A 23,932-nucleotide genomic window follows, 5' to 3' on the forward strand; every position below is an offset into this window, starting at 1 on the left:
AAGGCGTGCGCCACGACTGGCCGGCTCAAGCTAATTTTATAGCTCCCGACAACAAAACCTTAATTGCTCCAAACACCTACCTTGCAGTTGTTGTGTGTGAGACAAAGTGTGTGAAGTGCCTAGCAAGGTCCTGGTGTGGAGCAGGCAGAGGGTGTTGGTTCTTGCTTATAAACAGATGCTTCAAGGGCAGGGCCCGGTGAGAAAGATGATGATGTCACTGGTTTGTGTTACAATGAGGAAAGGCTTTCCCCAAGAGGTAAAAGGACCACATAAGGGAGCTGGAGAGATGGCTCAGAGCGTAAGAGCACTGGCTGCTCTTCCGAAGGTCCTGAGGTCAATTCCCAGCAACCACAGGGTGGCTCTTAACCATCTGTAATGAGATCTGGCGCCCTCTGTACATGAGACAGAACATTGTATACATAATAAATAAATAAATCTTAAAAAAAAAAAAAAAAAAAAGGACAACATAAGGGAGGGAAGTCCAGGCTATGATGTGCTCATTTATTCAAAATGTCTTTTATTGAAACAGACCGGAAGAGCGAGAAGGAGTGAGGTCTGGGAAGACGCCCCGGGGCACAGGAGTGAGCCCAGACCTAACGGTTACAGTGTGGCGGCCTCTCCCCCTGCCCAGACTTGCTGATGACTTGAACGTAAAGCTGCGGGAAAGGAACAGGCTTGGGAGTGGCCCTCTGAGCTCTCCTAGGTGGCTGGCATGAGGTGCCTCTGAGCCTTTTGTGTGGGGGCGGCCTTGCCTTCCTGTCTGTCTTGCTAGGGCCCTTTGTCATCCTTTCTGTGTGGCCAGCCTCCCACCAAGCTCAGAGGCTGCTCAGAGGGCAGGGTTAGGAGTAGCTAGCAGCGGGACGTGGTCACAGCGGTTAGGAGGTGGCTGCCTCAGCAGGGAAGGCCGGCGGCACAGTTCCCCATCCCGGAGTACCTCAGGCAGAAGCTTGCGCTTGGTCTCTGGCAGCAGCATAATGCTGAGGATGCACAGGAGGGCACAGGCCGCCAGGACCACATGCTGCAGGAAGGCTCCATGGCCCATGTGGAGGCGCTGAGCTGGGCTACTCAGGCCCCCGAGAGCCCCAAGTGCCATGATCAGGCCCAGGCCACGGCCCCTGAGGAACACGGAGGTGAGGCACTGAGCAGGCAGCTGCGAGGCCTCACCTCAGAGCTTCTTTTGCACCCTTCAGCCCTTCACCTCAGCCTATGGCTGTAAGGTCTGGCTGGCCCCGCCCCTTCCCCTGGCCTCACCACCCCTGCTCTCACCGGACAGTGGTTGGGATGACTTCGGCAGCAAGGAGGGTACTAAGGAGGGCAGAAGCCTGGGAGGAGAAGAGTCCAAGGACAGAGAAGGTGGTGATGGCGGCATCGTTCAGATCTGGAGGACCAAAAGGGATGATATGAATGGAGAAGTGGGGGGACCACACACCTGGCCTAGCCTCGGATGGCATCCTCTCGGCTGTCACACCTGGCCTAGCCTCGATGCCATCCTCTCGGCTGTCACACCTGGCCTAGCCTCGGATGCCATCCTCTCGGCTGTCACACCTGGCCTAGCCTAGGATGCCATCCTCTCGGCTCTCACACCTGGCCTAGCCTAGGATGCCATCCTCTCGGCTGTCACACCTGGCCTAGCCTCGATGCCATCCTCTCGGCTGTCACACCTGGCCTAGCCTCGGATGCCATCCTCTCGGCTGTCACACCTGGCCTAGCCTAGGATGCCATCCTCTCGGCTCTCACACCTGGCCTAGCCTAGGATGCCATCCTCTCGGCTCTCACACCTGGCCTAGCCTCGATGCCATCCTCTCGGCTCTCACACCTGGCCTAGCCTCGGATGCCATCCTCTCGGCTCTCACACTTGGCCTAGCCTAGGATGCCATCCTCTCGGCTGTCACACCTGGCCTAGCCTCGGATGCCATCCTCTCGGCTCTCACACCTGGCCTAGCCTAGGAGGCCATCCTCTCGGCTGTCACGCCTGGCCTAGCCTCAATGCCATCCTCTCGGCTGTCACACCTGGCCTAGCCTCGATGCCATCCTCTCGGCTCTCACACCTGGCCTAGCCTAGGATGCCATCCTCTCGGCTCTCACACCTGGCCTAGCCTCGGATGCCATCCTCTCAGCTCTCACACCTGGCCTAGCCTCGGATGCCGTCCTCTCGGCTCTCACACCTGGCCTAGCCTCGATGCCATCCTCTCAGCTGTCACACCTGGCCTAGCCTCAATGCCATCCTCTCGGCTCTCACGCCTGGCCTAGCCTCAATGCCATCCTCTCGGCTCTCACGCCTGGCCTAGCCTCGGATGTCGTCCTCTCGGCTCTCACGCCTGGCCTAGCCTCGGATGCCGTCCTCTCGGCTCTCACGCCTGGCCTAGCCTCAGATGCCGTCCTCTCAGCTCTCACGCCTGGCCTAGCCTCGGATGCCGTCCTCTCAGCTCTCACGCCTGGCCTAGCCTCGGATGCCATCCTCTTGGCTCTCAAGCCCTCTGTCTCATGCTGTATAGACCCTGGGCATTCAGTAACAGAATGAAGGCACAGACAAGCTCACACAGCCTGACAGCCGTCTGGGGGAGGGTCTGGGTTTTGGAAAGGCCTCTGCCTTTCTGTGACACCTGTTGGGGTTCCCTCACTGAGCCTACAATGTGGAGAAGAGAAGATGCTCACAATCCCACAGGCCCAGCAGGACCAGCGATGCAATGCCCGTGAGAGTCATTGAGAGAAGCAGGATGCCCCGGCGGCCGAAACGGTCCACGGTGACCCCCAGGAAGACACAGGCCAGGGCCGCCGTGCCGCTGGCCAGCAGAGAGCACAAGTAGAAGTCCGATGGGCTCCCTCCTCCTCCTCCCACGGGCTGGTAGCAGTGGCGAATGGCATGAGCGATGAAGCTGCACAAAGGGGGTGGGGAGCGAACAACAGCGCCTGAATCCCAACCCCGCAGCCTCCCGCTTTCTCCGCTTTCTCTCTGCAGGGTTTCAAGAGGCTGTCCCCATCCAACCAGCCCCCAGCCCAGCTACTGGCCTGGCCCTCAGCTCAGACAGCCAGGCTCACTTGGTGAAGCCCAGGATAAGCAGGTTTTTCCAGATGTTGCGGTAGTTGAGGAGGGATGCCAAGGAAAAGGTGGACGTTGCAGGGAGAGGGCAGGTATTCTCCAGTTCTTTTGGGGGGAAAAGACAGGAGCTATTAGAAAAAGCTGAGGTGCCGGGTGTGGTGGCGCACGCCTTTGATCCCAGCACTGGGGAGGCAGAGGCAGGCGGATCTCTGTGAGTTCAAGATCAGCCTGGTCTACAAAGCAAATGCAGGACAGCCAAGGCTACACAGAGAAACCCTGTCTCGAAAAACCAAAAAAAGAAAGAAAGAAAAAGCCGAGACACCCCTCCTCCTGCCCCTGCAGCCCCCTCTGCCCGCCAGGGTTTCCCACACCGTAGAGACCCTTGGAGGGGGCCCAGCTACCATGCGAAGGTCATCCCAAGGGACCCCTTTGCTTCTCACCCTGTAAGGCTTCCTGGGCCTCTTCTCCCAGCATCTGCCCATGGGGCCGATTCCGCTCAGCCAGGATCCTCAGCACAGACTGAGCTTCTTCAATCTGCCGCTTTACGATGAGCCACCGCGCGGACTCCAGAAACAGGCCGGGCCAGCTACGGGCAGGGTGGAAGGGTGTATCGTGACGCCGCCTTTCTCTGCACCCGGGGATAGCAAACTACCACCTCTGAGGGATGGGTAGTTGATGGAGAGGAGAGCTATGGGCTACACTGGAGGTAGAGATGGGAACCACCAGGCCACAGGTGAAGGCGATACTAACCCGTAAAACAGGAAGAGGATGCAGGGAGCGGTGATCATACGCTGCAGAAATCGCCAGTCCTTAGAGACAAGGGCCAGGCCCAGGAACAGGAAGTGCCCTCCCACCCCTACCAACTCCCCTGCCAGGGCCACCCGAAGCCTCTGGGTTGGATCACACAGCTCCAGGCCTGGAGATACAGGAGGGATGAAGGGAGGAGAGGCCAGGAAGGTAAGGAGGTGTGAGAGAGAAGAGGAGAGAAGGAGCAACAGGAGAAAGGACAGAAAGCTAGGTCAGGCCCTCAGTAGAAGCTGCAAACCGTCCCCTCCCACAGGCTGACCTCTGAGTGGCCCGGAGGAAAAGCCTATAAACACCCTCTCCTCCTTAAACCTAGCCGGGCTCTGCATTCCTGGTTTACAGGTCTTTTTACACTGGGTCTCTTATTTGACCTTCATGTGACCCTTGTCCAAGGTCACACAAGCTTCTCAGGATTTCGGGTAGGGTGAGGTTGAGACAGGATCCCACAGTGTAGCCCGGTCCACACCTGGACCCACAACCTTTCTGCTGGAGCCTCCTAGTACTGGGATGCCAGCTACATGATGTGCATACTACGTGACCAATATTTCAATTTTAAAACGAGGCACTATTCTGTGACAGATGAAAGGTCAGGACTTTAAACATCAGGACAAGTGGGAGGGCAGTGTGGGAAGAAGAGGACCCCTGCCTGGACTCTTTTAAAAAGCCTGAGCAGAAGGACAGCTGAACTTTGGGACAGAGGTCTTGGGCAGGGTGCCACTTACGCATCAGGTAGACACCAAGGTCAACACCAGCTAGCAAGAAGCCCAGGAGGAATCGAAGAGCCATAATGCCAGTGGAGGAGCCTGCAGCAGCTCCTCCCACCCCACAGGGGCCCACAAGCCCCAAGGTCAGCAGCACAATTCCGCGACGGCCAAACCTGGAAAGTAGGGAGAGCTTATGGCCACCCAGACACCCCGATGGAGGAGGGACTGGTGAGGTCCTAGCTGTCTACTTCAAAGCTAGCAGGAGGCTGAGGTTCAGGGAGCAAGAGTTGTACTGAAGCTAAAAAAGATGGCAGAGTCGGGGAGGCAGAGGCAGGAGGATTTCTTGTGTTTTCGAGGCCAGCCTCAGGAGTTCTAGGGCAGCCAAGACTAGTACACAAATAGAACCTGTCTAAAACTAAAGAGAGAGAGAGAGAGAGAGAGAGAGAGAGAGAGAGAGAGAGAGAGAGAGAGAGAGAGGGGGAAGATGGCGGGGGATAGGGATGAGGGCTATACACACATGATGTATTTTTACACTGGACAATGAGTGCAGCTATGGTTTTATGGGTGGGAACCGTGGCTCCTGGGGACAAGGCTATCCATCAGAGATTAGGACGTTTAACCATGGGCGCGAGACCAACTACGAGGGGGCAGAATGAGACCCTGCTTAGGGGGTCTGGGACCTTCATCCTTGTTGGTTGAGAGGCATTGGTGGTGGGGGGCATAGATCTTGCCTTACTCAGATGGTCAGAGGTAAAGGCTGGGTGGGAGGTAACCAGTGGCCATTCGTACATGCAAATAGCATTCATTTATTCGTCAATGAAGATGTAGCCGTTGTCCTTTGGGAAGGAGACTACTGTTTCACAAAAATCCAATTGCACATAAGGGTAGGGAGTGGGGTGGGCCGCTGGTCAGGAGGAGCTTACTGATTCAGTAACGGGTCCATCCATGCACGGGGATCAGAATGTGTTTTTGGAGAGCTGGTCTTTAGTGATGGAACAGTTGAGGGTCTTAGTGTATGTAGGTGGGTGGGAGCCAATGGGGACAAACAGATTAATCCATGAAAAGAGACACTAAGGAGAGGGACATAGGAGACGACACTGATGGTGATAGGTATTGGTGACTGATGACGGTCACTGATCCTGAGCCAGCAAGGATAGAGCTACTGAATGCTGGGAGACAGGTAATAGGCTACGGGGGATGAGGACAAGGCCGATGGCCCTTTGAACTGGGGGGTGTGCGTGATGAGGAGTAAGGCATTTGGTTAAGGCTGTTTTTTATGAAGATGCGCTGATTTGACTGATGTGGTAAAGGCTTCTGACTTCAGGAGACTAAATCACACATCAGTGGGAATGAGGCCATTATTCGGCAGCAATGAGGCCACTGATGCTGGGGACAGGGCACTTACCTGTGGGCTGAGGATCGTCGGCCCACGGGCATATGTGACTATTTTTTTTTCTTTTTTGTTTTTCGAGACAGGGTCTCTCTGTGTAGCCTTGGCTGTCCTAGACTCGCTTTGTAGACCAGGCTGGCCTTGAGCTCACAGCGATCCTCCTGCCTCTGCCTCCCGAGTGCTGGGATTAAAGGTGTGGGCCACCACGCCTGGCCCATATGTGACTATTTTTTTAAAAATAACTTATTTAATTTTTATTTTATGTGCATTGGTGTGAGGGCATCAGATCACTTGGAACTGGAGTTACAGGCAGTTGCGAGCTGCCATGTGAGTGCTTGGAATTGAACCGGGGTCCTTTGGAAGAGCAGCCAGTGCTCTTAACCACTGAGCCATCTCTCCAGCCCAGGTATATGTGATTATTAAGCAGTGAGGATGGCTATCGGGTTTAAGGAACCTGATTACTGTTTTGAACTATTAATCTGGGAATTGCTTAGTGGTCCTGGTTTTCAGAAGCAAGAGGTGACAGGGATTTGGATCTTCCCAAAGGGTTACTAGGAGGCAGGATGAACCTTTGGTCCGAGAGGATCTGAATGTCCCGGCCAGCCACAAAGATAGGACTATTGGGTGGTAAGCATGGAAGGGCGAGTTACTTCAGAGGGTTGGCTGCGGAGATAGTTAACAACTGTGGGGGATGGGGCCACGGGTCAGAGATGGGGTCGTCTGTTTGTGGAAACCGGGCTGTTGATATTTGGGAATCGGATTAAGTTTTAGGAACGTGGCCGCTGGGTAGACTATTAGCCGGTGGAGATGAACCTATTAGCCCACAAAGTAAGGAAGGTGGCTGGGAATAAAAAGGGGCAACAAAGGGAGGATGGGGGGGGGTGGCGGAAGATGACATGTGGAGACAGGTTTTAAAGGTTCAGGAAGCGATTGCTAACTTTGGAGATGAGAGCACCACTGACAGGGTCATAGGTCACCAGTGTGAGGTCATTTCCTTGTGTGGAAGGTATATTTCTTGATGGGGCATGAAACAGGAGTTAAAAAGAAGTCCAGAGGAGACTGCAGAATACGGTCATTAGAACCATCCTTGTCACTCGGCTTGGGCTAGTTCCGCCAGCAAGCCCTCTCTTGTATCAGCCCTAGCACACAGCAGTCCTCACCTGTCCGAGGGGTAACCGAGGAACAGGTAGCCGGAGGCAAAGCCCAAGATGAAGAGGATCTGCTCCAGGATCACCTGCCATCCCAGGTCACACACCAGATCCCACTGGGGACGTGAGAGTGGTGCAGTCGCATGAGGCCGGGTCCTCGCTGCCCTGGCCCGCTCCCACTCCAGGTCCCTCCCGGCCGCCTCACCTGGCCGATGGCGTTGGTGGTGAGCACCGGCAGTCCGTTATAGTCCCAGCCCTTCAGGCAGTGGTTGAAGTCCGGCGGGGCGAAGCCACTGCACGAGGGGTCGGTACTGGTACTGGTGGCGACTCTGCTGGCGGCGCTGGCTGCTAGGGCCGCGCTGGCGACGCTGATGCCGCTGGCGTTGGGGGGCTGCTCCCAGCCCGAAGCGTTGGGGGGCAAGGCGCCATAGTGGCAGTGCAGCGGGGGTGCCAGCGTGAAGATGGGGTCCGAGGCCATGCCCAGTGCCACGAAGAGCACAGGCAGGCAGCACAGGCCGAGCTGCAGCTGCTGGCCGCCACCCAACGCCCCCACCTGGGCGAGCAGAGCCTCGAAGCTGAGGGGGCCCGGGGGCGCGGCCAGCGACAGGCTGCTGCTGCCCAGCGCGTCGCCCTCCCCCTCCCGCCGGCGCTCCCGCTCACCCTGCAGCTGCTCCGGGGGCACCGCATCTCCGAGGCTCCCGACCTGCTGCGGCGAGGGGCAGGGGGGAGGGAGAGAAGGTGATGCGGGGGAGGCCGCGGGCACGCGGGGGCCGCGGGTGGGAGGCGGGGCGCACGGCGCGGGCGGGGAGAGGTCGGCGGAGACCCCTGGGCGCAGACACTTACTCCATTGGCGTTGGGGGCGATCTCCACGGTGCTGTCGATTTTGCTGCCGCCCCCGCCATTGGGCTCGGGGGTCCCGGTGGCTACTCGGGGAGCCAGCTTGCCGACCGCAGGGGGCCCTGTGGGCCGCGCCGAAAGAATGAACTGTTGTCAGGCCCAGCTGTGTGCGGAGGGCAGGGACGCGGAGGGCCGGGAGACCCCGCTCTGCAGCTCTGCAGCCGCGGGCGCCTCCTCCGTCTCTACAGTCTCTGCGCTGCTTTCCCCTCCCCTTCCTCCAGACTCTCCTCCCCTTCAAACGTCAGCAGAACCTGGGTCCAGACTGTTCGTCAGAGATAAAGGGGGGCCAGGGCCCCCGTGGAAGGATGGGCTGGGGTCTCTGTCGTTTGTTTCTGGGGGCTGCAGGCCACTACGGTTTAAAAAAAAAAAAAAAAGTAGGTAGGTAGCTAGAGCAAATGCCTGAGATTCCTGCTCGTTCTAATCTTTCCCCGGCACTCATTCACCCACCCACTCCCCCCCCCATATTAATTTTATCAATACAACCTATTAAGTGCCTACTGTATCCCAGGCAGTGTGAGAGGCCTGGAGGATTAAAGGATGGACAAGATACCGTTAGAGGTGGTTTCTAAAGGAGGCAGCCGCGTACTTCAGTAATTGCAGTATGGTTTATGCAGATGGAGGAATCGGTTGGCACCGCGCTTGGCTCCCTAGCTTCAGTTCGCTACAGGGGGACAGATCTCTCTGGCTTTCCCCACACCCGACTTGGTTGAATCACCATTTTTCCAGCAACATTTGGCACTGTTGACCACCTCTTCTAAACTTCCTCTCTTGATTGCCAAATCTCACCTCTGGCTTTTTCTCCTGCTCGTTTTTTTTCCCCACGGCAGTCACATGAGCCTCCTCTTCTTCAGCACGCGCTCCGTGTTAATGCTCTCACACCGTTACCTCTGTGCTGTACACATTAGACACCGTCAAGTCAGGGAACACACACTCGAGTCCCATTTCCGCCTCTTCTCAGTCCTGGGTCGGTGAAGCAACCTCTTGGTAGCCCTCATAACCTGGAATGTCTCTTACGGGCTTCAAGAGGACACCCTCTGCATAATCTGGGTGTCCTCTGGTGCTTCCCTCTTTGAGGGATTGGCACCCTCACCTGTGGTCAGATGTTCTGTGTGTGTGCTCGTGTCTCACCTCAAGTCCAGAAACCCTACTTTTGTTAACTACCTCTACGGTTGCTCTCACTGAGGTGGCCTGTGGTACTCTCAGTTCCACTGTGTTCCTCCGCATCTGTTACCGTGCAGATGGAATGATCTTTTTTTTTTTTTTTTTTTTTTTTTTTTTTTGAGACAGGGTTTCTCTGTGTAGCCTTGGCTGTCCTGGACTCCCTTTGTAGACCAGGCTGGCCTCGAACTCACAGTGATCCACCTACCTCTGCCTCCCGAGCGCTGAGATTAAAAGGCATGCGCCACCACACCGGGCAATTCTTTTTTTTTTTTAATGCAGAGGTGGGTGTGGTGATGCACCCCTTTAATTCTAGCACTTGGGAGGCAGAAGCAGGAAGATCGCTGTGTGTTCGAGGCTACCCTGGTCTACAAAGCGAGTCTAGGACAGCCAAAGCTAACATAGAGAAACCCTGTCTCGAAAAAACAAACAACAAAAAGAAAGAAAAAAAAATGCAGTGTTTGTAAAAGTGTCTTAGTGTGTAAGTGCATGACGTGTCTGTGCAGGTGTGCATGCCAGGCTGCGTATGTTGGAAGCCAGAGGGTAACCTGGGAGTCCTCGCCGCCCATCTTCTCCCGGGTTCTGGAGAAGGCAGCGATTTCCAGGCTTGCATGCTGAACCAACCACCTTGCCAGGGCCCCCAAATGGAGGTCCAGTTGTGTCTCTTTCCTGTTCAGCTGCCTTCAATGACTTGTCCGACCAAGAAAAATATCCTAGACAATGCATACGTGGGCCTACATGCCTGGCCACTGCTCTCAGGAGCCATACTCCTTTTCATCCTAACCACCTGGCTGGCTGGCCTGTTTTGCCGGCATCACAGGGTGTTTGCACAAGCTGCTTCCTATGCCCAGCGGAGCGTCTCAAAGGACCCCTCCTGCTTTGGCTGGCAGGCCAGACATCTTTGGCTTGCAGGGGTGGTGGGGGGTGGGGGGGTGGGGAGACCTCTCTTAAACCCCAGACTTCCTATGCAGTGTGGCTGACAGACCCACAGCGTCCATGCCACTTGAGAGATTGCTAGAAATGCACAATCTTGGTGCCACCCAGACCCCTGAACCATTGTTGTCAACCAGATACCCAAGTGTGCACACGTGTGCACACACACACACACTAGGGATGTAGTGCTTGATAGGTTTTCGCCCTCAAGCCCAGGTAAAGTCCTTCCGGAAAGGAGTATCAAGTCTTGTAAAGAAATCTTTCCTTTTCTCCTACGGGCCACAGCGGACGAAGTCTACACCACAGAACCAGTTTCATTACTTCCTCTGTTCAGAGATTTCCCAAACTCCGATGCGCGCCTCTAAGGCCACCTCCCCGTGTCTCTTCAGAGTCACTGTGCCTCGCGGCCTGAACTCACCGGGACTCCATCCTTTTCTTTATCTTGGGGCAATTCATTCCTTAATTTTTGTTTGTTTCTCAGGACACGGTTTCGCTATGTTGACCAGGCACAGAAATCCACCTGTCTCTACTTCCCAAGCGCCAGGATTAAAGGTGTGTACTAGCCCAGCTTAATAACTCCTTGAATTTAAACATTTTCTTGTTTTCAAAAGTCCTGTAAGATCAGTTTGATCCCCTCACACTAACGCTGAAGACATGAGGGACTGGAGCGACTTACTTACTCACAGACACACAAACACATGATACGTCTAAGATTTGAACTGAAGACCCCTTTTCGAAGTCTGGGGTTCTCTCTGACAAGCTTATCTGGAAGACGGGAATGGCCTTCAATGTATGTGTGTGTGTGTGTGTGTGTGTATGTAAATTTGTTGCCTCCCCCAGGCTGAAAATGTTTTCCCTCAAGTAGGATGAGAAAGATGCTCAAAATCGAAGAGGCAAATGCACAGGGGTGCCAAGGTCCAAGGAATTTTTTTTCTTTTTCTTTTTCTGAGACAGGGTCTCTCTGTGTAGCTTTTGCTGTCCTGGACTCTCTTTGTAGAGCAGGCTGGCCTCAAACTCACAGTGATCCACCTGCCTCTGCCTCCTGAGTGCTGGGATTACAGGTGTGCGCCACCACCACCCGGCTACAGTTCAAGGAAACTTGAGGTGCCCTGGCCTGGTCTCTAATCCAGGGTTTGGGGAAAGCAGAACCAAAGTGATACTGGCTACCTTCCTGCAGTTAATGGCTGGGCTGATCGTCACAGAGGCATGAACTGGAATCTCCTCAGCGTCCTGAGGACTTGTAACTTTCACATTCACCTCCGGGTGCCAGCTTCTCCACGTGATGGAAGCCAGAGCAGTCAGCAGCAGCCGTTAGGCTGGCTTCAGTTGGCCTGAGGTGGGAAACTGAGGGGCAGCTTTCTGCTTGGGGTGCTCTTGAAGGAGATACCGTTTGAGGCTGTTGTGACCAAATTCTCCACATCTGCACCTGTTTAATGACATCGTGTGACAACGAAGTCTGCGCGAGTGACACTAGTCATAGACTCTTGTTGGTTCCTCGATGCCGTGTCAGCTCAGGCATCACTTCCCAGCCTTCCTGATGAACATCTCTGTCCGGCTACCCCCTTCACCTAGTCTCTTCCTATCACCCGCTGATCTCCATCACCAGCAACGTACTTGAGATAGGGTCTCGCAATGTAGACCAGGCCGGCCTCTAACTCGCAGATCCAGACCCACTCCACTGTTCCTCCCCGCCCCCCCGCCCCCCCCCTCCGCGCAAGTGCTTGGATTTAAGGTATGCATCACAACACCTCCCTGGCTCTTTTTCAGATGCACTCACGGTAACTGCCTTGATGTGTACCCCAGTTTGGCTGGAAGAGTGTGTTTACTATCTACCTTTAGGACTCTATCTGGACCACTGCAGGAGGCAGGGACAAGCCTATTGAATAGGTTTAGGGAGCAAAATTACACAAGATTACACTTCATATTGTGTGCTCCACAGGAGCGGGGAGTGGTGTCCCCCCCCCCCAAGCTTTCAAGAAGCAGTGTCAGGAGACCATACGGCAGGGTTTATTGAGGTGCACGCCATGCCTGCAGCCAGCTGGCCTGGCTTGGGAGGGATCTCTCCACTGGTTCACTGACTATTACGTTCTGGGCGATTACTACCCTGCCCCTACTCTCAGAAGAGAGCGAGGTGCTGGTCATCTTCAGCCAAGAAACAGGAGAGGGGCTCTGTGTGACCCCTAAGTGTCAGCAGGCCCCTGATTTTCTGTGTTCCAAACTCCCAACGGCAGAAGGCAGTACAGCGACCTCCACCCCAGGATGACAAGGGGAACCTAGTCCCTCCCTACCCCAGATGGCCTGATGCCTGTCTGAACAAAGCAAGAAATATTAAATATAAATAATTTATACAAAATGGCTCATACAAAAAGCAGTAGGTATCAGGGAAGAGATGCCTAGGCGAGTGGCTAAGATGACCGAAAGAGATGAAAGGGATGGGGGGAGACTCCTCTTTCTCTCAAGCACAGCCTTCTAGCCACCTTCAACTCAGAGCAGGGCTCCGTTGGGCAGGGAGGCTAAGGCTGCACCAACAGGCCCTCAGGGGAGTAGGCCGGCGAGCAGGGTGGTAAAGCGTAGGGCCTGCCCTGCAAGCTCTGCTACACATCGTGCCATCTCTTGGACCGCAGTGTCAGATGGGTAACCTAAGGCCGCCCCCTTGACAGCAAGCACAGTGGCCCTCAAAGTTTGACCTAGCATTGTACCTGCAGCCCCAACCTGTGCTCGCAGAGGTGCAGAGGCTGCTAGCCGGCCCAGGGTATCCCCAACAAAGACCAGGCGGTGAGCAGCCACCACCACTCGCTTGCCGTGGGGCACAAAGAGACATGGCGGCTGGTTGGCCTGGGTGCTGGACATGAGAGCTGCCACAGCATTCTGCAAAGCTGAGTAGTGGCTCTGGCACTGCCCTGCGTAGAAGTGCAGAAGTTGCAGGTCTCCAGTGGATAGGACCAGTGGCTCCTCTGGGGACGGAACTTCCTGTGGAGCGAGAAGAGGATGAGTGAGGACAAAGTCATTGATGCCACTTCCACTCGTTTCTCTCTCCCTCTGTTTTTCTTTTTTGAGTGCAATCCCTGTAGCTTTTCTCACTGTCAGAAACAGCAGCAAAGTCCCCAAAGTTGATTCCAGAAAGATCTGTGTTCAAATACTCTCAGGCAACGTCAGAGAAGTCTCTGAACTTTCCTGGTTCCTTATCGCAGAGCAGCCTAGTGCTGGAGATGGGGCGCTGCCTTCTAGACTAGCCTAGCACGTATAAGGTCTGCACCTGGAAGGCCAGCATTGTGGAAACAAATTGCAGCAAGCAAAGCAAAGAAACCAGGTGGCATAGGTCTATACTGTCCAACATAAACACAGCACAAGCCATATTTTACTTTAAAAAAAAAAATAGCCACATTAAAAAGGTAAAAATGTAGCTAGGCAATAGTGGTATATGCCTTTAATCCTAGCACTTGGGAGGCAGGGGCAGGCAGATCTCTGTGAGTTTGAGGCCAGCCTGGTCTATAGAACAAGTTTCAGAACAGCCAGGGCTATGCAGAGAAACTCAGTCTCGAAAAACAAACAACAACAATAAAAGTAAAAATGTTATCCACACCCAAATGTTTAAAAAGTTAAAACATCCATATGTGACCAACTGAATTATGTTCATATCAACTGAGGTGGGCACAGTCGCTCACACCAGCAACTCCAGCATTTAGGAGCCTAAGACAGAAGGGCTACTTTGAGTTTAAAGTCAGTCAAGGCTACATAGTGAGATCCTACCTGAAAATACGAATAAAAAGAACCGTGATATGTATTTGAATTTTTTATTAAAGATTTATTTATTATTATGTATACAGTGCTCTGCCTGCATGTACATCTGCAGGCCAGAAGACGGCATCAGATCTCATTATAGATGCTTGTGAGCCACCATGTGGTTGCTGGGAATTGAACTCAGGACCTTTGGAAGAGCAGTCAGTGCTCTTAACCTCTGAGCCATCTCTCCAGCCCATGTATTTGAATTTTTAAACAATTACTGTGCGTGTGTGTGTTACAAACATACCACAGCATGTATGTGGAGGTCAAAAGACAACTTACGGAGAATCTGTTCTCCATTTCCACCCTGTGGGTCCTAAGGATCCAAAAGCTTTCACCCACTGAACCATCTCGCCGGACTCTGATACATATCAGGTTTTAATTCAGATTAGCCACATTCCAAGTGCACAAAAGCCACATGTGGGAGCTGTATTAGACAGTGCAGGTCCAGCCTGTAGCTCAGAAAGCTACTGTAAACACTGAGATGAAGTGTTGAACTGGCTTAGCATAGTGTACTGCATTCAGTGTAAGCTCCGTGTGAGCACTGCCTGCTACTGTGCCGGCACACGCGGCCTTCCTAGCACAGGACCCAGCGCTTGGGAAATACCTGATGAATGGAGGTTGCTAGGGTGATATCTGATGAACGAGGGATACTGTACTGTGTCCTCTGGCCTTTGGCTAAGATCAGATGTAAACAGGGTGGAGGAAACTGCCTCACTTTCGAGGTCCAGAAAGATAGAGCTATTGCTACAGAACCCCAGGCTACTCGGTGGCGGAGACCAGCTTAGGAGTCAGTCTCTTAGGAACCCAGGAACTCACTGCTGGAGAGAAGTCACCTGGCCAGCTTTGATCCATTGCCCAGAAATTCTTTCTGCTCTCCTGGCTACCTGACTTCTTTCCAGCACATTCTTTCCTGTCTTCCTGCATTCCCAATAAGCCCTTCCATACTCCACACGTTCTGCTGACTTCCAACTCCTCTCTGCTCTCTCTGCTCTGTCCTTACCCCGTCCCCTCAGTCTCCCGGATGGTTTGGTTAAGAATACTCATCCATTCCTTTAAGGTCCAGCCCTTCTTCTCTGGCACACCCCTCCAGGCTTACCTTCTGTTCCATCTGCCCCCTCTCAGGATCCGCCAGGAAAGCTTTATCCACGGGTCTAGAACTCTGAGCTTTGTCCACACCCTGCAGAGGAATTACGCGTGTCAGCGCTATGGAAAGGAACAGGAATGCAGGGGGGGGGGGGCGCGGAATGGCCTCTGGGCCCCTCCCTAGGCTTATAGCCCTTAAGCACTACAGGGGACAGCTGCTCAGCTTCACGCTGGGATTAGGGCACGCTATGCAGCGCTCACTCACGTGGTATGGGCAACTGCTGGAGTCCCAGGCTACGGGGGCGGAAGGCCAGGAGAAAGGGAAAGACATAGGAAGAGGGCCCTTTTTGGCGAGGTTGCCCAGGGTCTCACCTTCAAGTGAACATAGTCATATTCCTCAGCCGCCGGGATGCCCTCATACTCGTTGTGAGGGCCGGATGGGTCTTCGTCTACCTCCCTGCGTTCTGATTCTCCCTCAGGTTTGAGGCCCCCATAACCAGGCAGGCAGGGTGGGGGAGGCGGGAGAGGCCTGTCCTGGATACTGCCCTTTCGACCTGGGGCAGGAGAGGGAGCTGGAGAAGGAGTGGGGGCCTCAGAGACAGGCAGGGCAGGCAGAGGGCGGCGGGACAGGCTCTCGGTGGAGGGCAGCCTGGGTCTGTGTTGGGGTGGAGGGCTTCTGGTCAGAAGCTGGGCCATGGTATCCAGGTCGGTGGAGGAGGAAGAACCCCCTGGGGGCTCTGGAGACGGAGACTCTGGGCCGAGCAGCGGCACATCATAGATGCCTTCATCCGCATCCCTGCTTTCCCCGTTTGCCAGTAGCTCCTCAGGGGCTTCGTACAGGTTGAGGAGAGCGGAGGCCCGTTTCAGGTTTGAAGGGGCAGCATACAGGGGAGGCCCTGGTTCCCGCCCCCCTTCCCACTCCAGGTCCAGCTCCGGCTCTGCAGGTGGTTTCGAGGCAAGAGGCACATCGTAGGGCGTTTCATCCTCTCCGGGGGGCTGTGGGACAACTGGGGTCAGAGGGCAGGAAAAGGAAGCCGGGGAGTCATAGGGACAGTTGGAGGGAGCCCGGAGGATGCTGGGAGGCACATCATAGACCTGGAGGGAGGGATCCGTGTTAGCCTTAGGCTCAGCCGTAGGCCACCCCTGAGAATTCTGGCCCTGATCGAAGAAGACACACAGAGCGCTCTTACCTCTGACACGTCTCTGGGGGCAGTCAGCTGTGTCCCATTTATTCTAGGGACCTTGTAGATGGAGTCGGGAGAGGATGGACAGGATCTAGCTGGAGGTCCTGAGGCAGGGCAGGGTCGAGCTGGTGGTGGTACCACATACACCTAGGGGATGAAGAGGCAGGTGTGCCAGGAGTGGAAGTCACTGAAACAGGTATGTACCTCAGGAGCTTATAGACTTTCTAGCCTCCTCCCTCCACACTCCCCGTGCAGAGCTTACAAAAGCAGGTGGTGGACAGACATCAGTCATCGAAAGGTCGAGGTATCCGCCAGGCTCTCCCCACAAGCCTATCCCCAGGCAAAGACTGTTGGGCCTGGGATGAGGCGCCCCAGTTCTTACTTACCTCCTGCTCCTCACTGCCACGCTCTGGGGTGGGACAGGACGAGCCAGGTTGGGCAGGAGGTGCTGGGGAGAGGCCAGGCTTGGGTGCTGGGCCAGCAGGAAGGAGTTTCACTCTGTTAGCAGGTACAATGCCCTGCTGGCCATGCAGGGAGCAAAGGCACCAGCCGTCTAGTCCACCGGCACCTTCCCTCTGCAGTACCCGCAGAACGTCCCCTCGGCGGAATGACAGCTCCTGGGGGGACTCAGCAGTGTTGTCGTACAGTGCCCGGGCGAGCTGGGCCTGGTGGGGGGAGGGGAGGGCAGAAGGATTCTCACACACGCAATCAGGTCATAGAGAAACTAGACCAGCCTCGAACTTAAAAACAAAACCAAATCTCACCCCCGCCCGCCCCCCCGCCACTCAACCGCTCCTGATTGGGTGCTGCCCGACTAGCATCATGGAGGACACGCCCCCTTTCCTTCTCATTCGTTGGCCTAGCTCTTGTCCATCTTTAGCGCCTTTGCACTTGCACTTCCTCTACCCCAGTACGGTTTCCTGACGCCATCTGATCCTTTTGCATCCCTCAGTTCTAAGAAAATGTCTCCCTGCAGGGGCCTTTTCTTTACTCTCTTTCCCATCACATCCTGTATCTGTGTCCACCCACTGTTTCCTTCCAAACACTTTTTATTACTTAGGTTCTGTTACCATCACATTCTGCTATCACAGTGTAAAGCCCTGTAAGAACAGAGGCTGCTGTACCCCATGGCCTCTGTGGGGTCCCACTCAGAACTGGTCAACGCATACAAATTTCTTCAAAGCTCGTAAAAAGGTCTTGCTAAGGTCTTGCTAGGCTCTCCGAAAGAATCTCTTGTGTTCCCTCTGTCCTCCATTGAGGACTTCCCCAGCTAAGAGGTTAGACTGAGCAACGGCAGAGGCTCATCTTTCTGAGGGAGCCTGGAGGAAGCCTCTTTTAGAGCGAGCGCTAAGGCATACTTGAGACAGAAAACAAATAGAAACCATTGCTTTGTTCCTAGCCTGAACAAACAGTTCTACCAGAAGAGGCATCAAGAAGCCCGGAGAAGTGTGTATACGCTGTAGTGTCTTCAGAACAGAGCTGGGGGTGATGACTCGTGCTTGTAATCCCAGCAGTTGGGGGAGCCAAAGCAGGAGAACTGCTTTGGAGGTTTGCAGCCAGCCTGCAGTGTAGACTATCTACTTCTGGGTCTGCCCAGGCAGGAATCTGAGTTTTTCCCATTGAGGGCACATATGAGCTCGGGCACCCGGTCACAAACACAAGGTGTCTGGAGACTTTAAGTCTTTATACTAAATCTAAATCTCATAATCTCCATGTTAGAAGGAAGACTGGGGCACAGGTTTAGGCTTGGTCTAGCAGCACATGGCTGATGCAGAAGGCTGAGCATGGCTTAATGTCAGAGTCTCTCTAGAGCGCCCTCTGTTGCCCGCCTACAACCAGTGCAGATTTTTTTTTTTAACATTGTTTTGTCTGTGTGCAAATGCGTGGGGCAGGGCACATGGGGAGCTCAGAGGCTAACTTTCAGGAGGATGTTCTCTCCTCCCTCCATGTGGGTCCTCGGGCTTGGCAACGAGCACTTCTGCCTACAAAGCCGCACCTCACTAGGCCTCCCTTGTCCTTCTAGTTTAAACTCTCATTTCACTGGTACAGCAGCACCCAGCACTCGGGAGGCAGAGGCAGGCGGATCGCTGGGAGTTCGAGGCCAGCCTGGTCTACAAAGTGAGTCCAGGACAGCCAAGGCTACACAGAGAGACCTTGTCTCGAAAAACTGAAAACAAACAAACGAACAAACTAGTACAGCAGTAGAGAGGGACACCGACCCCAAGGCGAGTAAAAGGTGTTTATACAGACTCCTCAGCTCTGACTCTTACTGCTCTTCCTTCATCAGGTCTTTTGGGAAGCACCGAGCTTATTCCACTCAGAATATCAGAGCGCATTCGGCTTCAGTGTTGGTTGCTGAACGACTGCCTACCAGTAGGATCCCAGGCAGCTGTGGCTCACCCAGAAACACTGTGGAGCAGCCAGTTAGACACTGCTGGCCAGGTAGCCATGGGGAGTGTGTAAGCTAAAAGTCCTCAGTCAGGGGCTGAAGAGAGGGCTCAGCAGTTACAAGTGGATACTCTTCTTCCTTAGAGACCCAAGTTTTGGCTCTCGGCAGCCATATTGCATGGCTCACAACTGTCAGTAACACTGCTTCAAAGGGGTCCAACGTCTCTAGACTCTGAGCGCCTGCACTCATGTGTGCAGGCCCACACACAGATACACACATACACATAATTAAACAAATAAAAATATTTAGTCTACCAAGAAGAAACTTGATACCCTATGAGCATATACAGGGGGAAAGAGGTCCCCCTCGGTCACAGTCATAGGGGAGGGGAGTAAGGGGAAAGCAGGAGGGAGGGAGGAATGGGAGGATACAAGGGATGGGATAACAATTGAGATGTAATATGAATAAATTAATAAAAAAAAAGTATCTAGTTAAACTGAGTCTGGTGGTAGAGTCTCACAATCTCAACCAATTGGGAGGATTGAAAGTTTGAGACCAGCCTGGGCAACTTAGTTAAGATCCAGTCTCAAAATGAAAAATAAAAGAAGGCCAGGGAGACTGGGGCTGTAACTCAGTGGGCGGAGTGACCCCTTAGCATACAAAAAAGCCCTGCGGTCTATCTTTAGCCACTTTGATTGTGGTGGCACATACCTGCTGTCCCTGCACTTGGGAAGTGGAGGCAGGAGAATCAGGGCCAGGCCAGTCTGAGCTACATAATACTATGCCTCAAAAGAAAAACAAAACAAAACAAAACAAAAAGAGGCCGAGTATGAGTTTGTAGCTCAGAGAGAGAACACTTGCCTATATGTGTGATGCTTTAGGTCAACCTCTAGTACCAGGGAAAAAAGTCATCATCACCATCACCATCATCATCATCTGAACAAATAAATCTCCAGCTACAGTGGGATGCTACTGGACCGTAGGGGAGAGGGATGCCAGCTCGCTCACAGACGTGCTGTTCCCCTGGGATCCTGCTTTGGCTAGGAAGCAAGCTGTCCAGCCCCTGTGCCCTTTTCTTTTGCTCCCAAACAGCCATCCACCCTTCCTTCCTCAAGGTGCCGGGTTCAAACTCAGGTCCCCTTGCGTGTCAGGCAAATGTCTACCGCTAAGCTACATGCCTGGCCCTCACCACACTACTTCTGATTATACTGTGGCTTCTAACAGACACGGTCCACAGAAAGAAAGCACACGAAACAGGTAACACGGATTGCTGCTCGGCTCTGCACTCTCCTTCTCTTTCATGTGTGCACACATGCATGCATGCATGATGGAGGCCAGCGGTTGATGGTGGGCATCTTCTTCAATCACGGTCTTCTTTGTTTTAATTCTGAGAGAGTCTGAACCTTAAACTCACCGATTCGGCTGGACTAGCTGGTCCACAAGCCTCTGGGATCCTCCCCAGTGCTGGGGTTAAAGGTGAGCACCCCGGCACACAGCTTTCTATGTGCCTGCTGGGAATCAAACTCAGGGTCCTTAGTCTATAGAGCAAGCACTTTACCGACCGAGCCACGTCTGCAGCTGTGCCCTACACCTTTCCTTGTAACCGAAAACCACAAACCAGTATTTTGGATCTAGCCAGGGATGAAAGACAAAGTCCTGGGGCTGGAGAGATGGCTCAGTGGTTAAGAGCACTGCCTGCTCTTCCAAAGGACCCGGGTTCAATTCCCAGCACCCACATGGCAGCTCACAACTGTCTGTAACACCAAGATCTGACACCCTCACACCAATGCACATAAGTTAAAATCAAATAAAATATAAAAAAAAAAAAAAAGAAAGAAAGAAAGACAAAATCCTAAGTGCAGTTGGACTTGGGGTTGCTTAGATGTCTTTAAGGTGTTTTTAAACATCCCTGTACTGTAGTGTCCTCTTTTGTGGAATTTCCAACCTATAGCCAAATACCTACTTTTGGATGATAATATGTCCTCATAAAGTTGAGAGCTGCATGAAACAATGCATCAAAGGATCGAGACAAAGGTTAGCAGAGGGCCAGGTGTGTAAACTATTCAATATTATTACTATATTACTACTGTTATGGTCTGTGTGTGAGTTTCATTAGCATAAACACCCCTCCCACATCTACCTTCTGGACTTCAAAAGTGACAGTAACTCCAGCATCCTAGCACTCCCAAAGGCACCCTGCCTGCCTCCAGAGGACTAAAAGGTCTCGTCTAAGGTATGAAGAGGGGACCCACTCTCGAGAGGGGTGCTCAGGGGGATCCTGTGGCTCAGCTCCACGCCTTCCTTTCACTTTCGGACCTTTTCTTCCAGCAGCCAGAGTGCAGGAAAGCACAGGTGGCAGCCTGGGTTTCCCCGGGGAATGCCCAGCAAGGGCTGGAGAAAGAAGCCTTGAGAAGGAATGGATTTGTTCTCCAGACTCCAAGACAGAAAGTGGAGGGTGGGGCTGGATGGCTCCTCCCTGTGTTGGGTTTGAATTCTATCCAATGGGGCCACAGGCTGTGCCGTCTGCCTAAACCCAGGCCGTCTGCCTAAACCCAGGCCGGAGCTGCTGATAGAATGATGGATAATGGGTGTGATCACCCCTGCTCTATCTCCAGCTGACTTGTGAGGCAATGGCTGACTTATTTGGGGGTGGCAGTGTGCCACTGCACTTTCTGGTAGGCCCTCCTCCCGCAATCCCAACACGCCAACTGTCCCTTCCTTTTGTCTCCAGACCCCAGAAAGTGGCCTGGGGCGGGCTGACATCATCTCCCCCCCATCCCCCCTGCCTGTCCACGTGCCTGTGGGCGTTTCCTCCAGTTCCCCCAACCCTCGACAGTTGGGCTGCTTTGGCCTTCCATTTTCCTTGGGCTGCCTGGTCTTTGCCAGAATGCTCCTTTTTCTTCCCAATTACAAGCCCCTGCCAACCACCAGTGGCCATCTGTTCCCACCCAGAAAAGAGCAGATAGGATGGGGTTACATCCCCCACCCCACCCCCTTCCCTTCCATCTATGCAGCTACTGTAAAGAAAGAGAATAGGGAGAGAGGAGGAGGAGGAGGGGCCAACCCAGAATCAGAAGGCACAGGGGGTGAGAGGGAGAGGGAGAAAGGAAACAAAAGACAAGAGCAGGAAGCTGCTTCTGGGTGAGGAGATCACACAGAGTGGGTAGAAATAAACGCGACAGTACAGTGCCATAGAGGAGGTTGGAGGTCTTTGCCTGGCAAGCCTCCTTTCCCTGGTGGACTCACCGACGTGGCAATGGCCATGGCTCTGGCCTCCAGCGTCGCCTGCTTCAGGCCAGGCTCAGTTTTCGCTGACTTAGCGATGGCTGCCCCACACCATGGTTCCCGGCCTCCAAACCAGAAGGTCACCTCAAGCTGTGGCGCTCGAGGAGATGCCTCCCCCAAAGTTGGAGGAAGAGAAAGAAAGCCCACAAAACTTTCCAAATGGGAGGCAGCTTGGCCAGGCAGGAGGAGGAGTGGGGCGGGCTTGGGCGTCGCTGCGGGACCTCATCCAAGGGGCGCGCTCTAACTGTCCCCTGGGTCTCCCGGGGCCACTAGGCCCCCCACAGTTGCCGCTTTAGACTGCCGAGACCTCCTGGACACACATGGGCCAAAAGCTCACATCCCGGGCAAAGGGGAAGGAGCCGTGGCTGTTTTCGACGTCTCTCCGGGCAGCTCAGGCTAGCCCCGAGGGTTGGGAGAAGCTGTCTGAGTGGTTGGGCTGGATGAGCAACTCCAAGGGACCAACCCTCCCCCAGCGGCGCAGAGCAGTGCTCCTGGGCTGTGGTCGTGGCTGCTGGGGCACTGCGGCGGGACCCGCGGGGAAGGAGGAGGAGCGAGAACTGAGCTGCGTGTCCCCAAACTCGCTCAAGTCAGCGCCAAAGGCCTAAGAGCGCGTGGCGGTGGAGCTGGGCTTTCTGCCCAGGCCCGCGCCGAGGCGGGCTCTCTTTCGGCCACACTCGTTTTCAGCACTGCCGGGTCTTCGAGGTGGCCGCCAGGCACCTCTCAGTCTCAGCGCCCAAGGGCACGCGCCACCTTTTGCCCGGGGGTACTCCGCCGGCCCCAGTCCCCGCTCACAAACCCTGGCCCGGGCCCTCGGCGCGCCCCAAAGCTTAGGGAAGCCTCAGGTGTCTTGGGAAAACTAAGAAAAAGGGCCCAGAGCAAAGGCAGCAGAGAAAGGGGGAGCCGTCCTGTGGGCTCGTCTGGGGTCGAGGTGGGGGACAACTGAGGGCTAGAAAAGATCCAGGGTCGCGCGTGGCCCGGCTCACCCCTCGCTCGCCGCGTCCCTTCCCTCCCCTGCCTGGCCTCCGGCTCCCCCCGAAGCAAGCTCGCTCTCCTCCCCCTGGGCCCACTCCTCTCGCGAGGGGCACAGTCCAGGGGATTAAGAGAAGAGGAGGAAGGGGGAAGCTGCGGAGGAAGGGGACGATCCTTTTCCGAGGAGGTGTTGAATTTCAGCTCCCGACCCTCGGGCCGAACGCACGCCCCAGCCCGGCCTCTCCCCCGCACCTTCTTCCTCGGGACGGCGCGGCAGACCGGCGGGTGGTCTGGTCTGCGCGCTCGGGGGAGCTCGGCTCTGCCCGCCACGCCCCCGCTCTCCCCTGCCAGCCCCACGCCTCTCCCTGCCTCCCTTTCATTAGCCCCACATCTGTCTTTCCCAAGGGAGGGAACGTGCTGTTTCCGCCTCGCTGGGGTCCAGGCGGTTTCACCGGGCTGGCTTTGCAGAGGGCGGCGGGAGTGAGCTGGGGAGATCCAGAGGGGCACAGGCTTGGAGTCTGGTGTTGAACAAAGATCCTGGCCCTGGCGAGAGAGCCGCGAAGCCTGACCGTTTGGCTCCAGATCCTAGGCTGGCCGGTTGCGCCGCCCTTTTTAGCCTCCTTTGCCAGTCTGGGCCTGTTTCTCTCCAGGTTTGTCCTCGCTGCTACGGGAGCAGTAACAGCCCTAAGCCGTGGAGTTTCAGCTGAACCCGAGCTCGTGACCCTCTGTACCCTTCCTGCCGGCCTCCCTCTAGTCACCTCTCTTTGCGGCCCTTTGAGGGGATACACATTAGAGATTCTCAGAGGGTTGAGGGAGACCCTCGGGGGTGGCGGGGTGGAAGTGGTGGTGGGCGTCCGCTGGTATTTAGAAAGTTCAACAGAGGTGGGAAGCTGTAGTGTTTTCCCGGTGTTTATGTTTAACAAATGACCACTTAAAGCTCATAAGTGACATTGAGCTTAGAAACCTCTTTAGAAGCGAACATCTGAAGCCTTATTTATGGACCTTTGTCAACTGCAGGTTTGGAGACATCGCAGTGTTGCTCAGGCATTTCCCAGGACCACCTGGCGGGAGGGTGTTTGTTCCAGCCCCTTCCCCGCCTTACTGCTGAGTTATATACAACCCTCCAAGGAGGGGAGAGGTGGCACCGGTCAGTGAAAGTTTC

General features: G+C 54.6%; 2 protein-coding genes across 3 annotated transcripts; both read right to left on the bottom strand.

Moving 5' to 3' along the window:
* Positions 1–497: 497 nt before the first annotated feature.
* On the bottom strand, positions 498–8,073 carry Slc22a17 (solute carrier family 22 member 17). 2 transcript variants are annotated; one of them, XM_051143097.1, is made up of 10 exons: positions 7,930–8,073; positions 7,292–7,789; positions 7,099–7,202; positions 4,567–4,721; positions 3,791–3,956; positions 3,481–3,626; positions 3,040–3,145; positions 2,656–2,876; positions 1,267–1,378; positions 498–1,115 (listed from the first exon to the last, which is right to left on the bottom strand). In XM_051143097.1, the coding sequence occupies exons 2-10, from the start codon at positions 7,562–7,564 to the stop codon at positions 827–829; spliced, it is 1,572 nt and encodes a 523-aa protein (XP_050999054.1). In that variant the 5' UTR covers positions 7,565–7,789; positions 7,930–8,073; the 3' UTR covers positions 498–826. The 2 variants fall into 2 exon arrangements, with proteins under 2 accessions (XP_050999054.1, XP_050999053.1); XM_051143096.1 differs by having other exon boundaries at positions 7,292–7,792.
* A 4,290-nt stretch (positions 8,074–12,363) lies between these two features.
* On the bottom strand, positions 12,364–22,556 carry Efs (embryonal Fyn-associated substrate). Its single transcript, XM_051143098.1, has 6 exons — positions 21,763–22,556; positions 16,514–16,792; positions 16,134–16,274; positions 15,316–16,038; positions 14,957–15,037; positions 12,364–13,044 (listed from the first exon to the last, which is right to left on the bottom strand). Exons 1-6 carry the CDS (start codon positions 21,778–21,780, stop codon positions 12,610–12,612), a joined length of 1,677 nt encoding a protein of 558 aa, XP_050999055.1. The 5' UTR covers positions 21,781–22,556; the 3' UTR covers positions 12,364–12,609.
* Between the last annotated feature and the right edge of the window lie 1,376 nt (positions 22,557–23,932).

Source organism: Acomys russatus, chromosome 3 (assembly GCF_903995435.1).
Source record: "Acomys russatus chromosome 3, mAcoRus1.1, whole genome shotgun sequence".
NCBI classification, from domain to species: Eukaryota; Metazoa; Chordata; class Mammalia; order Rodentia; family Muridae; genus Acomys; species Acomys russatus.

What these genes read in the sequence shown, in the direction of transcription:
- Slc22a17 (XM_051143097.1), bottom strand. Translation starts at nt 7,564, where the DNA reads ATGGCCTCGGACCCCATCTTCACGCTGGCACCCCCGCTGCACTGCCAC. An exon ending in CCTTGGTGTCTACCTGATGC is followed by an intron (nt 3,957 to 4,566) that starts GTAAGTGGCACC and finishes CTGTATCTCCAG; the next exon opens with GCCTGGAGCTGTGTGATCCA. An exon ending in GTCATCCCAACCACTGTCCG is followed by an intron (nt 1,116 to 1,266) that starts GTGAGAGCAGGG and finishes CGTGTTCCTCAG; the next exon opens with GGGCCGTGGCCTGGGCCTGA.
- Efs (XM_051143098.1), bottom strand. An exon ending in CCCCCAGAGACGTGTCAGAG is followed by an intron (nt 16,039 to 16,133) that starts GTAAGAGCGCTC and finishes CCCTCCCTCCAG; the next exon opens with GTCTATGATGTGCCTCCCAG. An exon ending in ATGACTATGTTCACTTGAAG is followed by an intron (nt 15,038 to 15,315) that starts GTGAGACCCTGG and finishes ATTCCTCTGCAG; the next exon opens with GGTGTGGACAAAGCTCAGAG.